Raw genomic sequence first — 18,392 nt, 5'->3', positions numbered from 1 at the left:
GGTATTTGATACTTGGTTGAAATTTTTTTTGGGGGGCATAGGGCTTTAAAATAGACATAGTGGCGGTCTGGGCGATTAAATGCCTGAATATACAGGTAGGACATTCTTGGGGGGAAAAAACACATTTTGGATGCATTTTTCGAGAATGGCCATTTCCCTGCTGCCTACTTTGGGTGCCTAGGGCCTTAGGCCAAAAAGGGACTTGGACAGGTTTTTTTTTATTATGCCCCTCTGAATTTTTATCATTTCATTCTTATAGTCATAAAAAGCAACATATAAATCACAGTTATCTTGTATTTATATTGGAGTTATACAAAGATGAACACAGAAGATTTAGAAGTGAGTAGTTTTTTTTGAGATTGCAATTATATTGTAGTCTCCCATCATGTTCTCATTATATTGTTCTTGGTAGCGGCATTTGAAGTCTTGGATTTCAATTTGTATTACTGTGACAAGATTTCTATATAGATGTTGAATGTATTTGCTTTTTGCAAGGGCTTGTTTACTGGAATTCTGAAAGGGTTCTTCATCCCCACCCCCTCCCCAGCACCACCCTGGGAAAGATAGTGTTATAGGGAGCCCAGATCAGTTTTTCTGCCCAGGGCTCATTCAGTTCTATCTATGCCACTGGTTCACAGGATGTTTCCACTATTACTAAAGCTAGTTAAGTTTACATGTTAAATGGGAGAAAAGCCATATATGCATTTTTGCTTCTCTAAAGTCTATATGTGTTTGTTTCCCTTTTTGTAGATAATCAGGTAATAGAAGGGAGCCAACGTGTTACCTCTGAAGTCTCCAGTTTTGAGAGTTCACCAGGGAAACCTACTGCTAACACTTTTGGCATAGAATTTTGCAGGAAGCGCAAAGCAACTGATTCTGATAACCAGTAAGTGTTCTTGTTTGGCAAATACAGAGATTTGTAATATGTTAATATTGCAATTATTGTTCATTCATGGTAGAATTATGTATTTTACTTAAAATTTTTTTTTTCTTGTAGGGACACCATTGTCATTGATGTAGATGATCTACAGAACAGGTGAAGCTTGTGTACAATGGAAAAGGATTATAGTTTCATTCCATAGCTTTATGATGCATGCACTATAAGTCTGAAATTCAGAAGGAAATGTTTGTTTCATACTTTCATTGGCTTTAAGGTCTCCATCTCTCTGTAGTCTGTATTGAATCCAGACTAGTGCTGGCTGTATCAGCTATGTTGTATGGTACAGTTTGTGGTTGGTTTTTCAGCAAGATGTATTGAATGAACACATTGCTTTAAATTAAGACACTAACCATATGCTTTTCCTCTTCAATGCATAATTTATATTGTATGTATAGATCTATTTTGGGAACATTAATTTCCTTCATGTAGTGGGATTTTTTTTCAACTCCAAACCCTTACCTTTTTCCAAATCTAAGTTTCTACATTTAAGAAAATAAGGTCTTCTCACCCCTAATATTTTAGAAACTGCTAAGCAATTGATGAGATTCAGCTAGATGTCCAGCAGTTTGAATCGTAGCCATTCCTATACAGTAAGTTATTGCTCTTCTCTCACCTGTAATGACATCCTTTATTGTTCAAAGGATTGTCTTATTTAAAAATAGACACTCATATTTCCTGTTTACTTGCAGGATTGAAGATGGAAAGTAGCATGTAAAAAATAAATACTTCAGGTACAATTAAATAGGGAGTTAACTATCATATCTAGTTTAATAATAATAAATCTGTATGAAAACTTGAGAGGGAATTCACTAAAGTCAGCGATCATTGCTAAACCTGTGAAAACAGGTTTAGCGACGATCGCTGGTAACCGACCCGATTCACAAAACGGCCCACCGTGTGTTTTTCCCCTCAATCGCCCATGCAAATTTGTAAAACCCCATGCAAAATAGCCAAGCAATTGATTCACTAACATTTGCTTGGCTATTTTGCATCGGGTATTACTATCATAAAACCTGACTACTGTAGACCTGTTGGTAAATGTATTACTACTTTTATAGCAAAAAAAAAAATGGGCTACCAAAATGATTGATTTAACTTTTTATGGTGAATTTCTGATCAAATAGTAATTTTCATCACAACTAATAAACTGTTGACAACATTTCCTAATATCAGCTTCTACTGTTCTTCTCTATCAACATTCTTCCTATTTCCCCTCTGAGTAATTAAACCTATGGCAGGCATGTCATAACTAAACAGACGTCAGTCTTTGGAACCTCTTATGATGTATATATCATTTCAAGTCCCCGTCTTGTGTATCTTTATAATCATTTACACCCGCCACCCCCTACCATTCCCTATCTTATTTTTATTCTTAAATTTTAAACTCATTTTTTATTTTATAATACCCATAAACACCATCTCTAAAAAAAAAACTTTCATATGAATCATGTGACAAAAAACCTACTTCCTCTAAGTGAAAGGCAACACTTATCTTAGTGGATCCTGCCACCATCAATGTTGACACTCGTGGCTCCTTTTACGTTAGCGGCTTTATCGCACGCACCTTTTTAGCACGCACTAACCCCCGTGCTAGCCGAAAAACTACCGCCTGCTCAAGAGGAGGCGGTAGCGGTTAGCGCGGCAGGCAAATTAGCACACGCTATTATGTGCGTTAAACCATTAATGTGGCTTCGTAAAAGGATGCCTCAATGTTGATGGAGAAGAACAGTAGAAGCTGATATTAGGATCAGAAATTCACCATAAAAAGTTAAATTAATCATCTTGGTAGCCCATTTTTTTTGCTATAAAAGATTTCATATATAGGGCTGATGTTTTAAAGCAGGGGTGTCCAACCTGCGGCCCAAGGGCCACATGAAGCCCCGTGAAGAATTTTGTGCGGCCTCAGTCGAGGGCGATGCAGTGTTTTCCTCTGCTGCCCCCGGGTGTTTACCGTCTTGCCGGCTTCCTCCTCTGTCTTGCTGCAGGGTTTGTGCAGCCCCAGAAACATTTTTTTTGGCCAATGCGGCCCAGGGAAGCCAAAAGGTTGGACACCCCTGTTTTAAAGGCTCCATTCTGTAGTATCTTAATGGTAAATGTGTTACTGGTAGGTGTGCTGGTTTGTTTTTTTCATTTTTTTTAATGGCATATATATTTTGTGTGTTATTACATACGCAAAATATCTGTCCCCCCACCCAAAATGAAAAAAATCCCCCACCACCGCAGGCCCTTCCCACCGACTTACCAACAATCGCACATCCCCTCCCTCCCCCCCCCCGAGAATCGCGGCAACCCACCCGAACCCCAAAAAGATGGCAGGAGGGATACTCCCTCCCTCCTGCCTTGAAGGCCCTTCCCCTCCACCCCGTAGAAAAGGACAGGCAGGATGTCCACACTCTCCTGCCGACAAATACCTCCCCCTCCCCCCTCCCCCCCAAAAAAAAAACCTGGCAGGAAGGATACACACTCCCTCCTGCCATCGGGCCCCTCCCCAATACCTTTATGTTGGGAGGGGGAGTGCACAGTATGACTCTCCTGCTCCTCCGGCCTCCTCCTGCGCAATGCAGGCCATAGGCCCCTCCTCGGCCCTCATTGGCTAAGGAAGTCCCTCACTGGCTCAGGCTCCTCCTAAGGGAGGATCCTGAGGCACCTGAACCAGTTAGGGCCTTAGGCCCCTCCCCGTGCATCGCATGATGCACTGGGGATGGGCCTAAGGCCTGCATAGCACAGGAGGAGGCCGGAGAAGCAGGAGGGTCTGCCTGGGCACCCCTCCTACTCCCAACGTAAAGGTTCGGGGGGAGGGGGGCTGACGGGGGGGGGGAGGGGATGATGAGTGGGGCCTGATTGCAGTAGGGAGTGGGCATCCCTTTTGCCATTTTTTGGGGTTCAGGGAGGGAGGGGGCTTTTTTTCTTTTTTTTATTGGGCAGATATTTTACGTGTATAATACACATATGTTTGTGCCATTAAAAAAAAAAAAAAGGGAAAACCCCCCAGCAGAAGCAGTGACAGTAGACTGCTTCTCCTGTCACGGCTCTGCACTGACTCAATTGCTCACTGAGCGATTGAGTTGTTGAGTTTGCATGCAAATGATTTGCACTTCTGTGCAAATCATTTGCATGCAAACTTGATAGTGAATCAATCGCTGTTTTAAAATTGGCCAGAGAATCGGTCAACAGCGATTGAGTCTCTATCTTTAGTGAATCTGGGTCTTAGTGCCAGTTTAGTGATAAGATATATGTACTGTTTCAGGATATCAACCTCCCACCTCTCCTACTACAACTGTAGTGAAAACAGTAAAACACTTGCCAAAAATGGATTGTCATTAATGCTGATACTGCAACACTGCTTAAGAACTGCAGTATAAGGAAATGCATGGAAAATGAGATTTAACCTGAGGCTTGAATAATTCAATTCAGCTTCTGTAATAGTGTCAAATACCAATAGAGAGTGTACTCTACGTACAGTATCCATCATATACATCAGAACCGGAAAGGGTGTGGGTGGGGGGGGGGTGGCAGGCAGTGGCAGCAATTCATACTCGCTGCTTGCTGCTAACCAGGTAGCCTCCCCTTTTCCGCATCTTGCCTCTATCTTAGAGAATGACATAGGGACAGGTTCTCATGGTAAACCACTGCAAATTGCAGCAAATCTACAGGAATGGGAAACTTTACTGCTGGTTTACTTCAGGAATGGGAGCAGGGCCATCTACCACCCCACAGAAGAGGTAAGAAGTCTTCCTCCCGCTCCTCAAAAAATTGCACCAAAGTCAGACTCATGTACAACAGATCCATGGGGAGTGTTGAGGGAAGGGTGAACTAGGTGTTCAATCCATGGGAGAAGTGCTGAGGGAAGGGAGAGAAGTGCTGGGTCTGCAGGGAGAAGAAGAGGGAAAGGAAAGAGATGCCAAACCAAGGGGGCATGAAGGGAGTGAAATATTTAACACGAGGGAAGAAAGAGAGGACGAGAGACACATTGGTGTGATGTAAGTGGGGAGAAGCTGGACCCAGGAAGATATATGAAGAGAGTGGAGATGGTGGGCATGGAAGGGAGGTTAGGGATAGGGACACAAAGGGGAACACTATCGGAGTGGTATATGGACACAGTCTGTGAGTCAATGTCAGACATAAGAGGGTATATGGACACAGAGGGAAGATAGCTGGACATGAGGGAGAATAGGAACGCAGAAGAAAGATGCTGGACTTAAGGGGGGCATAGAGACACAGAAAATTGACACTGGACATGGGTTAGGGACACTGAATAGTGATGATGAAGAATGTGATGAGATGGGCATAGGGGAAATACTAGAAAGGGAAGTATAGGAGACAGAGAAGGAAGATGCTGAGCATGGGAAAAAAACATACACAGAGATGGATGGTGAGCATGGGGAATGAAGAAATGTAAAATGGTCAGGAGACCCTGGCGAGTGAATTAAGCGTAGACAGAAGGAAACAGAAACTAGAGCCTGGGATCAATGTGTTATGAAGAGTAAAATGACCAGACAACAAAACATAGAAAAAATAATTTTATTTTCTATTTTGTGATTAGAATATATCAGATTTGACATGTGTATCCTGCCAGAGCTGGTGTTAAGACATAACTGGGACCTCAAAGTCCATGCCGTACTTTAGCTTCCAGCTGGCCAGGAGCAGTTGGCCTAGTTGCACTTCCCTAACACTATTTCTGCCAAGTGTGACTGAAGTATTCTTTCAACTTGATTTTTCTATGTAGCATTTTGTAGTAATTTGGCTTGTTCAGTTTGCTCGATAGTGAAGGGGAAATTTGTGAGGGGATGGGAGATAGGGGTTTTGTTGATCTGTATTTGTGATTAATAAAATGACAATTGTACAGAATATTTCTTTTTATACTTTAATCTAATCTAATCTTTGGTTTATATACCGGGTCATCTCCCAAAGGAGCTCGACTCGGTTCACATGTAATTTAGATCAGAGTATATAACAGAATATAAATCTAAAAGAGAACTAGAAGGATAAAATATGCTATTAATACAAACTTCAGTTAGGTGAGCCTCTAAGATATTGCGTAAACAACCACGTTTTTAGATCTTTTTGAAATTGTTGTAGCTGACCTATCAATCTTAGAGTCAGGAAGTTTATTCCAAATTTCTACCAGCTTGAACGTCATAGATTTACTAAGCTTCCCAATGGATTTAAGCCCTTTTGAAGAGGGAAATGATGATAATTTATATATCTGTGTGCTTTTCGAATAACAAGTTCTAATGGTATTCCAATATAAGGGAACTAGAGAATCAAATATTCCCTAAAGGAATTAAAAAATAACGCTTGCACACTTAAGCTGTATCCTAAAATGAACTGGGAGCCAGTGAAGGTTTATCAACAAAGGGGAGACATAGTCATACTTTCTTTTTTCCAAAAATAAGTTTAGCTGCTGTGTTTTGTTTCAACTGTAGCCGATCTAGACTATCCTGTTTAATACCCAAGTAAACAGAATTCCAGTAATCCAGTTGGGCAAGCACTGTACCACCACTGCATAATGTTCTTGATGGAATTATGATCTAACTTTCCTCAGCATACGCAGACTAAAGAAGCACTTCTATGCCAAAGAGTTCTGGAGGAGAAGTCTATATGTAATGAAATACCTGTTTTCAATGTAATAGCAGCAGGGAGGTTTTCTAATTTAGGCCTGATCCAGTGTAGTCTGGTTTTTGATGCATTCAATTTCATTTGAATGGACATTACCCACGCCTGCAATTTGGAAATACAACAATATATGCCCAAGACCAAATCACTAAGATCAGGAATGATCTCCAGTAGAATGAAAATGTCATACGCTTAAGTAAATATAGTCTCTGCTGAAGTAGGACAAAATTTTTTTAATGAGGTCATGTAAATGTTAAACAAAATTGGCGACAAAGGGGAACCTTGTGGCACCCCACAGTTAGGTTTCCATGAAGATGAGACCTTACCCTCTTAAGTTTATCTCATAGGATCGTAGTGAAAGGAATTTGCTAAACCAATCTAAAACCACATGATGTAAGCCTATATCGGATATCATATGAATCAAGATATCATGTGGACCACATCAAACGTAGCTGGACAAATCAAATTGTAATAGTACCACACATTTTTTTTGCATCTGTAAATTTTGGATCTTTGAAATTAATAACAATAAAAGAGTTTCTGTGCTGAAATTTAGTCTGAACCCATGTTGAAATGGCACTAAGATAGAAAATTTTTCTAAATTGGAGAGTTGACTAGAAATGATTGATTCTATCATTTTTGTCATCAAAGGTATGTTTGCAATTGGGCGATAATGAGAGGGGACCGAAAGATCCAAATCAGCACTTTTCAATAAAGGCGTTAAAATTATATTGCCCATACTTGATGAAAAAGTTGTGGGTTGAATGGATGAACATGACTTGAAATTAAACATTAATAAAACAGAGGTAATAGTAGTGAAAAGTCAGAGACAACTTTGAGATAGAGAATGTGGTTGTGATGGGGGAGAAATTGCCAGTGAAAAAGGAGTTGACCATCTTGGAGGTGTGCTTGGATAGCTGTTTGACGATGGGAAAGCAAATTTTGAAAATGATTAGGGTAGGCTATATGCAAATGCAGTTACTTTATAGACTAAAACCATTATTACCAGCGTCTGATTTTCATAGTGTGGTTCAAGTATTGAGTAGAGTAAATTATTGAGTAGAGTAGATTATTGTAACTCGCTGTACCTGGTAATTGCTAAAGGGAAATTGAAGACACTGCAGATGCTGTTCAATTCAGCTGCTAGATTGATCACAGGAGCTCACATATATCTCCTATATTGAAACAGTTACACTGACTGCCTATTCATCGAAGAGTACATTTTAAGATTATTGCAATTATCCATCAGATAATGTGCCACATTGCTCCAAGGGTACTAAAAGAGTTGTTTGAAATTTATCAACCGAAAAGAAATCTAAGGTCTGACAACAGTATGAAATTGACTTTAGAGGGGAGGATGCCTATCATTCATGTTAAAATTGAAGTATCAATGATGTCAGTAGCGGGTGTCAAACTTTGGAATGCTCTGCCAGGAATACTGCGTTATTGTGTTGGAAATATCAATTGTAAAAAAATGTTGAAAACGCAGCTCTTTGTTAATGCTTTTTTATAAAGTGCACTACTTTTATTCTTCTTGTAAGATATAGTGTCAATGAATATCTGGGTTTTAACGTTTTATTGGTAAGATGTTCGTCTATTGTTTGTTCATGTTTATACAACTAAAGGGCGATCAGTATATTATGTATGTAACCAATATATGAACTCGAGACCCTTAGAAAAAGGCCAACTGAAGATAAAACTATGTGGTTCATATATTGGTAAGAAATCCAATAAACAGTATAACTACTCAGGACCCTTAGAAAAAGGCCAACTGAAGATCAAGAAGATCCCAGCTTACTCATGAACAAAGGTGAAGACTATATATCTCAAGTGCCCATAGCCAGTTACCAGAACTAATCTTGGTTACTTGGCTTACAAATGGGCTATCATTGATAAAACGTCTTCTCCACTATGTAAGCAGTGTGTGTGTTTGATATTTTATTATTATTTTGTTGTTATTTTATTCTTAAGCCCACTTATTTATTCTTAATTAATTCTTAATATGCCGTAATGCTGTATGGTACTTAGCTTGGGTGTTGTATATTGCCCGGCTTTCCTCCACTTATACAACACCCGAGCTAAGTACCATACAGCATTACGGCATATTAAGAATTAATTAAGAATAAATAAGTGGGCTTAAGAATAAAATAATAATAAAATATCAAACACACACACTGCTTACATAGTGGAGAAGACGTTTATCAATGATAGCCCATTTGTAAGCCAAGTAACCAAGATTAGTTCTGGTAACTGGCTATGGGCACTTGAGATGTATAGTCTTCACCTTTGTTCATGAGTAAGCTGGGATCTTCTTGATCTTCAGTTGGCCTTTTTCTAAGGGTCCTGAGTAGTTATACTGTTTATTGGATTGGATTTCTTACCAATATATGAACCACATAGTTTTATGTGGTATATAAATAAATAAATATTCAAGGCTTGTGTGGATGGGATCAGACATTTTATGGGGAGGGGGGATCAAGCTCGCAGGAATAGGGACAAAGTTTGTCCCTGTGTCATTCTCTACCTCCTTTAGCAATTTTCTATTTCTCCATGGCAAAGGGGAGACTTCTGGGTTAGCAGCAGGCAGTTGGTGAGAACTGTAACTGGCTTCTGCTGACCCGCTGAAGAGCAAGAGGAGAGTTGTAGAAATTGGATAATGAAGGATGGAAGTAGAGATGCTGGACATGGGGTGAAAAAGGGGGCTTGGAAGAAAGGGAGAGATACTACTTGGAGGGAAAAATATTGGACATGGAGGAGGGGGGACAGATATTGGGAGAGATACTACTTGGAGGGAAAAATATTGGACATGGAGGAGGGGGGACAGATATTGGATTAGATGATGGAGGAGAGGGATAAATATTGGATAAGATAGAGTGGACGAAGGACGAGATGGTGCATGGGAAAAAGAGGGAAAAATTTTGCACAAGATGGCGGAGCGGAGGAAAGGAGAGATGGTGCATGGGGGGAGAGGGAGAAATATTGGATAAGATAGGGGAGGAAGGGAGGGATGATGCATGGGGAGAGTTTTAAGAGAGATGGACCCAGGGCACAAGGGAGGGGGAGAGAGGTTAGACATGGGAGTGGATTAGAGGAAGGGTGAGATGCATAGGATATGGAGAGAAGAGAAAAATGAAGATGTTGAATCCAGAAGCAGAAGGGAGTGATGCTAGACAATGGGAGCAAGGGAAGATAGGGAGAGTGCTGAAGGGAAAGGGAGATGAAAGGCTAGAAGAGACTCTGAGCCAGTACTTAGAGATGTGCCAGTTTACCCCTGGGCCAACAGCACTGGTAAGTCCACAGAAAAGGAGGAGAAAGTGAACAGATGCATATTGGGCTACTTCCTCCTCCCATGTTTGCCTAGAGTCAATTGCTCATGAACTGCAGGGCTATCTACAGCCTTCTGTGGTCCCCAAAAGAAGTCAGTTCTCTAGGCAGGTAAAGGGAGAGGAAATAGCCCAATATGCAGCCAGTCACTCTCTTTCTCCTCTGGTGGGGAGAGAGAGAGAGAATGAACAGCAAAGCTGTTGGCTGTGTGGGAGGCAGGACAATGGGGTGGGGGCAAGGAAGAGAAGAGAAGGGTGAGGACAGAGAGATGCTGGATTATGGAGGAGGGGGTCATAGAGAGGAAAGAAATGCCAGAGCATGGGGGTGAAAGAGATGTTAGGGAAGAAGACTAAGATAACAGGAGAGGAAAGGAGAGAGATGCCAAACTAATGAGGGGAGGGAAGAAGGGAGGGATAGATGGAAGAGGAGACAGAGATGCCAAACCATGGGGTGAGGTGGGGGAGGAGAGGAGAAACCACTACCTTCAGGTCAGGACAGGATATCGTAATTGCAGTATACTGTACTGACCTGAGGAAGGAGGTTTTGACCTCTGAAAGCTAATTGAAATATTAATTAGTCCAATAAAATATCTAATTTTCCTTCTTTTGTTTTATTTCTATTTAATTTGCCTTGAAATCCCTGAAAAAAGCAGAATATAATGATAGTTAATTAAAATTTATTTGCATACAGCAGGGGTGTCCAATGTCGGTCCTCGAGGGCCGCAGTCCAGTCGGATTTTCAGGATTTCCCCAATGAATATGCATGAGATCTATTTGCATGCACGGCTTTCAATGCATATTCATTGGGGAAATCCTGAAAACCCGACTGGACTGTGGCCCTCGAGGACCGACATTGGACACCCCTGGCATACAGTATGCAAGAGTTTAATTATGTAGTTGCCATTATGTATTAATAAAATTATATTGGGTGTATATGAAGAATGAATGGCATTACAATTAGTACAGTACTGTGGTTATGGGGGTTGGGTCTAGGGCAGAGCTTTTTGGCCCCCCTAAAGAAAAAAGCATTCCTATGGTATCCATACAAAATGATTACCTAAGTTTTATATTGCCTGTATATAGTTGTTTGGCTGGCAGTTCTCAACATTTTTTTTTTAATCTCCTTGACACTTTTATGGTACTAAGGTAGTAAAATGCTGAAAGATGCATTCTAAAATAATTCAGTAAACCTTGCTTTAATTACTAACGGTATCTTCATTTAGTTACATGTCCCCATATGGGTTATCTTTGTGTATGCTAATGATAAGAGCCTTACTCTAAATGAGAGGGGTCAAAATGACTTATAGCTGCAAAATGAGACCTGCTCTCTATTCTCCAGACACTTATATGGTTTCAGGCTGACTGAACCCCTTGTACAAAATGTTACTAAAATGCTGCATACAGAGTGTTAAATCAGTATGTCGGAACTCATATGGAAGATTTTATCCGAGTTCACCAAGTTTCAATACCGCCAAATGCACAAATGTGCCTAGCAGACATTACCCACTCCACATCATTTTAAAACACTCTGTAGGCTAATCTAAAAATCTATAATTCATAATACAAAAGTTCTTTGCAACTTCTTTTTTTCTTTTTTCTTTTTAAACTGTCGCCCAAAACCCTGGTGTATATATAATATTAAGAGAATTAAAGTGAATAATTCAATAACACTTCTAAATGACATTTATTTGAAAAGCTCCTGAGATGTAAAAGCCTTGCCAGTTTTAGACCTTTAATAAAGTAGCTAAAAAACAGGAACTTATCTCGATCTGCAAACCACTGTTTTTTCATACGGGGCAGATCGAGATAAGTTCCTGTTTTTTAGCTACTTTAGTTTGTGCATTTGGTGGTATTGAAACCTGGTGAACTCGGATAAAATCTTCCATACGAGTTCCCACTTACTGATTTAACACTCTGTATGCAGCATTTTAGTAACATTTTGTAGAAGGTGTTCAGTCAGCCCGAAACCTTAAGTGCCTAGAGCAGTGGTTCCCAACCCTGTCCTGGAGGAACACCAGGCCAATTGGGTTTTCAGGCTAGCCCTAATGAATATGCATGAAGCAAATTTGCATGCCTATCACTTCCATCATATGCAAATCTCTCTCATGCATATTCATTAGGGCTAGCCTGAAAACCCGATTGGCCTAGTGTTCCTCCAGGACAGGGTTGGGAATCACTGGCCTAGAGAATACAGGTCTCATTTTGCAGCTTTAACTTTGTGTATGCCATGACATAAATGAACTTGACTGTATGTCTATGCCCAAGTACATTGGTGAGTTTGTGTGTTGGTATTTGTTATCATTTCACTCCTGCTACTGTACATTCCTGCTGTGATTTTATGAATTTTATTGGCTAATGTTTTGCGGATGTTAAAAAAAAAAAAAAAAAAAATGCAAACCACTATGTAGTGTTAATTTTGAATGGCAATATAGTAAATACTTGATAAATAAATCTCAGTCTCTAATTCATTGCTAGTGCTCATCTCAACACTTGCATTGTTCCCAAGAGAGCCACCATTTGGAATTCGTAAGGTGTAATATGCACAGGCAATATATAAAGATGCTCTTGGAAAGTCTTCTATGACCCTTGTAGAGGTTAGCTTTATATATTCTAGCAAGGTTGTATGTCTGGTCATTTGATCTTCAATGTTTGCATTAATAAAAATCTAATCATTTCCCACAGAGAACCACACAGTCAGATAGAAAAAAAAAGAAGAGAGAAAATGAACACATTGATTGAAGAACTGTCTTCAATGATACCTCAGTGTAATCCTGTGGACCATAAATTAGATAAACTTACAGTACTACGAATGGCTGTTCAGCATTTAAAATCATTACAAAGTAGGTTTTTTCATTTGCTTAAATTATTTTCCTTCAGTTATATTTTCTAGAAGGCCAGCTGTTGGATCAATTTTCAACACATCAAGAGTCACTGCCTAGGAAAAGGGTTTAGGTGTTATTGTTATATTAATACTATCTACTCATTGTGCAGCGGTGGCTAAGAAAGTAAATAGAAGGTTGGGAACAAACTGAGAATATTATAATGCTTTTGCATTGCTCTATGGTGTGATCGAACCTTGAATATTGTATGTCATTTGTGGTGTGAAGCTCATAAACGATACAGCATAATTATAAAAAGTACAATGAAGGATGATGAAAATGTTAAAGGCGATGGGACGACTTCCCTATGAAGAAAGGCTAAAGAGGCTAGTACTCTTCAGCTTGGAGAAGATTTGGCTGAAGGAAGAGATGATAGAATTCTCTAAAATCCTGAATGAATGGCTTGTATATTCTTTCAAAAATTACATAGTAACATAGTAGATGACGGCAGATAAAGACCCAAATGGTCCATCCAGTCTGCCCAACCTGATTCAATTTAAATTTTTTAAATTTTTTCTTCTTAGCTAATCCATTCCAAAGCACTACCAGTACTGTGCTTGGATTCCAACTGCCGAAGTCTCCGTCGAATCACACTCCAGTCCGTCTACACTCTCCCAGCCATTGAAGCCTTCCAAAAACCATCCTCAACCAAAAGGCCATATACAGACACAGACCGTGCAAGTCTGCCCAGTACTGGCCTAAGTTCAATATGTACTATTTTCTGATTCTTGATCCTCTGAGTTCATCCCACGCTTCTTTGAACTCCGTCACTGTTTTCCTCTCCACCACCTCTCTCGGGAGCGCATTCCAGGCATCCACCACCTTCTACATAAAGTAGAATTTCCTAACATTGCTCTTGAATCTACCAACCCTCAATTTCAAATTATGTCCTGGTTTTTCCATTTTCCTTTCTCTGGAAAAGATTTTGTTATACGTTAATACCCTTCAAGTATTTGAAGATCTGAATCATATCTCCTCTGTCCCTCCTTTCCTCCAAGGTATACATATTCAGGGCTTCCAGTATCTCCTCATACGTCTTCTGGCGCAAACCTCCTATCATTTTCGTCGCCCTCCTCTGGACCACTTCAAGTCTTCTCACATCCTTCGCCAGATATTATCTCCAAAACTGAACACAATACTCCAAGTGGGACCTCACCAACAACCTGTACAGGGGCATCAAGACCTTCTTCCTTCTACTGGCTATGCCTTTCTTTATACAACCCAGCATCCTTCTGGCAACAGCCTCCGCCTTGTCACACTGTTTCTTCGCCTTTAGATCTTCGGACACTATCACCCCAAGGTCCCTCTCCCCGTCCGTGCATATCAGCTTCTCTCCTCCCAGCATATACGGTTCCTTCTGATTATTAATCCCCATATGCATTACTCTGCATTTCTTTGCATTGAATTTTAGTTGCCAGGCATTAGACCATTCCTCTAACTTTTGCAGATCCTTTTTCATATTTTCCATTCCCTCTTCGGGTGTCTACTCTGTTACAAATCTTGGTATCATCCCCAAAAAGGCAAACTTTTCTTTAACCCTTCAGCAATGTCACTCACAAACATTGAACAGGATCGGCCCCAGCACCAAACCCTGAGGGACTCCAGTACTCACCTTTCCTTCCTCCGAGTGACTTCCATTAACCACCACCCTCTGGCATCTGTCTGACAGCTAGTTTCTATTCCAGTTCACCACTTTGGTTCTTAACTTCAGCCCTTCAAGTTTTTTCAAGAGCCTCCTATGAGGAATCATATCAAAAGCTTTGCTGAAATCTAAGTAAATTACGTCTAGCATATGTCCTCGATCCAGCTCTCTGGTCACCCAATCAGAAAATTCAATCAGGTTCATTTGACACGATTTACCTTTTGTAAAGCCATGTTGCTTCGGATCCTGTAACCCATTAGATTCTAGGAAGTTCACTATCCTTTCTTTCAGCAACACTTCCATTATTTTTCCAACAACCAAAGTGAGGCTTACCGGCCTGTAGTTTTCTGCTTCATCCCTATGACCACTTTTGTGAATAGAGACCACATCCGCTCTCCTCCAATCCCCAGGAACCACTCCCATCTCCAGAGATTGTTGAACAAGTCTTTAATAGGACCTGACAGAACCCGTCTGAGCTCCCTCAGTATCCTGGGATGGATCCCGTCCAGTCCCATCACTTTGTCCATCTTCAGTTTTTCAAGTTGCTCATAAATACTCTCCTCTGCGAACAGCGTAGAATCTACTCCATTTTCTTGCATTACTTTGTCAGACAATTTCGGTCCTTCTCCAGGATTTTCTTCCGTGAACACAGAACATAAGTATTTGTTTAGCACATTTGCTTTTTCCTTATCACTCTCCACATCTGTTCTCAGCATCTTTTAGTTGAGCAATTCCATTTTTCATATTCCTCCTTTCACTATTATAGCTTAAAAAATTTTTGTCTCCCTTTTTTTTTTTTTTTACATTTTTAGCCATTTGCTCTTTGCCTGCGCTTTCACCAGACGTATCTTTCTTGGTTTCTTTCAGTTTCACCCAATAGTCCTTTCTGCACTCCTCTTGTTTTTTTTTATATTTCACAAACGCTAACTCTTTTGCCTTTATTTTCTCCGCCACTAGTTTGGAGAACCATATGCAATAAAGCAATTAAGCAATAAATTTAAAGCAAATTAATGTAACTATTTCTTCAAACCATTTAATTCAAAATGGAAGACAACACTTACAGTGGTATGAAGAAACAAATTATCAAACAAAAAACTTGCATCCAAATCAAACGGGATTTCGTCAGCATTATTCTACTGAGCATTCGCTGTTAGGCCTAACAACATTCAATATTTCCTGGATCAACATGTCAGTCATTCTTATCTCATTGGATCTTGCAGCTGCCTTAGATACCATCAATCATTATATTCTGTTCAAAAGATTAGCTTCCGAACAAATCTTGGAATAGTTTCATTCTTATTTTACTGATCACTCTTATTCAGTTATTTTTAATAACGCATCTTCCAAGTCTTATCCAAACAACTCTGGAATTCCTCAAGGTTCTATACTTTCCCCTCTCCTGTTTAATATCTATATGGCTCTTCTATTAACTCTGTACCAGTCTATTGGGTTCACAGTCTACGCATATGCAGATGACTTTAAAATTATTCATCCTATTGATCCATCTAATAACAATGATCTTACTGCCATAAACCTGAAACTTGACTGCATCAATGACTGGTAAAAAGAAAATATGTTATCCCTGAGTATCTCCAAAACTAATAGTCTTTTCTTCCCCTGGAAAGATAATATTCACCTTGCATCTCCAGTTTGTATTAATAACACACCAATCAATTAAGTTGATACAGTAAAAATTCTGGGCGTAATCATAGATAACAGGCTTAACTTTTGTGCGCAAATAGGAGCAGTGGTTAGAAGTTGTTTTCACGTATTTGGAATGATCAGATCACTGGCAAAAATCTTGGAACCTTCCTCATTAAACATTTTGATCCATTCCCTTATAATCTCAAAAATAGAATATTGTAATTCCCTATATAAGGGAATCTGTCAGAAAGACATTAGGCGCCTCCAGCTAATAAAACATACAACTATTAAAGTCATTACAAACATGAAAAAATTCAAGCACGTTACTGCCCTCTTAAAGAAAGCTCATTGGCTTCCTGTTCAACACAGAATAACTTATAAGATTGCCATGTTAATATTTAAAACCCTTAAAACAAAGGAACCAGCATCATAGATAAAAATTCTTATTCCATACAAATCTAACAGATCCTTAAGATCTTCCAATCAACATCTGCTTTGGGTTCCCTCATTAAAAATTATAACCACTCGCAACAATATTTTCAATAACTGCACCCACAATTTGGAACACCTTACCAATTCATGTTCGAGTAGAACAAAATCTAGATAAATTTAAAGGAGCCTTAAGTTTTTAATTCAAAGATGTTTTTGAATATTGAAATCTTCTCTCTATTTTCAACAGTTCCTGCATTACAGTTTTTTTCCCCTTCTGCCTTATTGATTTTTTTCCATTTATGTTCTTTCCTATTATTTATTGTAGTTCTAAACCCTTTTCTTCTTTTTAATGTATGTACTATTATGTGTCCTTCTATATGTTTCTGTTTTAAATGTTATTTGTTTTTAAATTTTGTACTTCCCCTTTATTCTTATGTTTGTAAAACACGTGGAGGGGCATAATCGAAAGTGACATCTAAGTCCATTTGCGTCCAACTCGCAAGTTGTCCAAAGTTTAAAAAAAAAAAAAAAAACTGCCTAAGACACATTTTCAAAAAATACGTCCAAATTTTTTTTTGTTTCGAAAACTGTCTAAGTATACGTCCTGCCGATCTGATCGTCCAAGTCGCTACATTTCCGTTCAACTTTTTGTTCAAGTCAAAAACGCCTGTTGGACGTGGGAGGGGTCTGCAAAGTGGATGGACTGAACACCCAGACATGGCACCTAAATAGTGGGGTACCTTACAGGGCACTGCTGTGAACTTCACAAAAAGGATGCCATGTCTTCTCCTTACTACATCTCCCTTATAGGTCATGGTGAGCCCGCCCCCCCCCCCAACTACATCCAGAATCCCCTAGACCCACTTATCTACCACCCCAATAGCCCTTATGGCTGCAGGAGCCACTTATATGCCAGTACAAAAGGGTTTTGGGGTGTATAGGGGAGTGCACATATTTCATTATCAATGCAGTGATTACAGGGGCTTATGGGCATGGGTCCTCCTCTCTATGGGTCCCTAACCCACCCCCAAGACAACATAAGCTGCCTCTGTGCTGGACGACTAGGTTTTCCTATTAGTGCTGCCCGATTCAGGAAACAAAATTTCGATTTGATTCGATTCAGCCTACTGAATTGGTTTTTCGATTCGATTTTCCTGCCCAATTGGGTGGTGTTTTTAAACATCCTGGTGGGTTTATTTTATAGCCTCTTCACCCCCTTTGCCTTCTCCTAACCACACTGGCACTGTGGTGTAAACAAAATAAACAAACAAAAAACACTTCCTCTCTCTCTTAAATCCTAGCCCACGTTTGCGGTCTAACACCAGCTCTGGCAGGATACATATTTCAAATCTGACATTGTAATCACAAAATGGAAAAGGGTGCTCTGAGCCGTTTCCTCTGCTGCGGTCCCGCCCTCCTCTGATGTCAGAGGCAGGATCGCAGAGGAGGAAACAGCTCAGAGCACAAAGACGCTGTAACCGCGATCTTCGGCTGCAGGCTCCAGCAATAAGGTAAACGGTTCGGGGAGGCCAGGAGCAACATGGAGGCCTTCCCGGGGGGGTGGGGGCGCAGTCTTTCGGGAGGGGGCAGTCCTTTGGGGCGGCAAGGAGGGAAGCCGGACTGCAGCACTTCCCGACTGAACCTCCCTCCTCGCCCTCTAAAACAGGTGCAGCAGCGGCCAGCAAGAGCAGCGTTGCCGCTCCTGCTTTAGGGGGCGAGGGGAGAGGGTTCAAATCAGGAAGCCGATTTTTAAAAAAAAATTTAAATTGATTCGAATTGATTCACCCAAAGTGAATCGGTGAACTGATTCGAATCGTAAATCGGGCAGCACTATTTCCTATGCCAGGCGGCCAAGATGGTCTGGAGGCTGAATTTTAAAGGTGTGATTAATATTTTTATGGGGGTGGGGGTCAGTG

The 18,392-nt window shown here is 40.3% G+C and overlaps 1 protein-coding gene across 7 annotated transcripts in view; it reads left to right on the top strand.

Moving 5' to 3' along the window:
* The window catches only part of ARNTL2 (aryl hydrocarbon receptor nuclear translocator like 2), a 126,843-nt gene that overhangs the window by 15,217 nt on the left and 93,234 nt on the right, over positions 1-18,392 (top strand). For 6 of the 7 annotated variants that reach the window (XR_004540118.1, XR_004540119.1, XM_033951978.1 and 3 more), the window contains exons 2-4: positions 751-886; positions 998-1,036; positions 12,562-12,719. Coding sequence is in view for 5 of the 7 variants with exons in the window: in XM_033951978.1 (XP_033807869.1) it covers positions 751-886; positions 998-1,036; positions 12,562-12,719 (333 nt within the window). In the remaining 2 variants the exon portion in view is untranslated. Of the gene's footprint in view, positions 1-750; positions 887-997; positions 1,037-12,354; positions 12,474-12,561; positions 12,720-18,392 lie in introns of all 7 variants that reach the window. The other variant, XM_033951979.1, reaches the window with a different exon arrangement.

The sequence above is a fragment of the Geotrypetes seraphini genome, chromosome 7, assembly GCF_902459505.1.
Source record: "Geotrypetes seraphini chromosome 7, aGeoSer1.1, whole genome shotgun sequence".
NCBI classification, from domain to species: Eukaryota; Metazoa; Chordata; class Amphibia; order Gymnophiona; family Dermophiidae; genus Geotrypetes; species Geotrypetes seraphini.
Note: the sequence above shows the minus strand (reverse complement) of the source record. Positions and strands in the feature narration are given on the sequence as shown.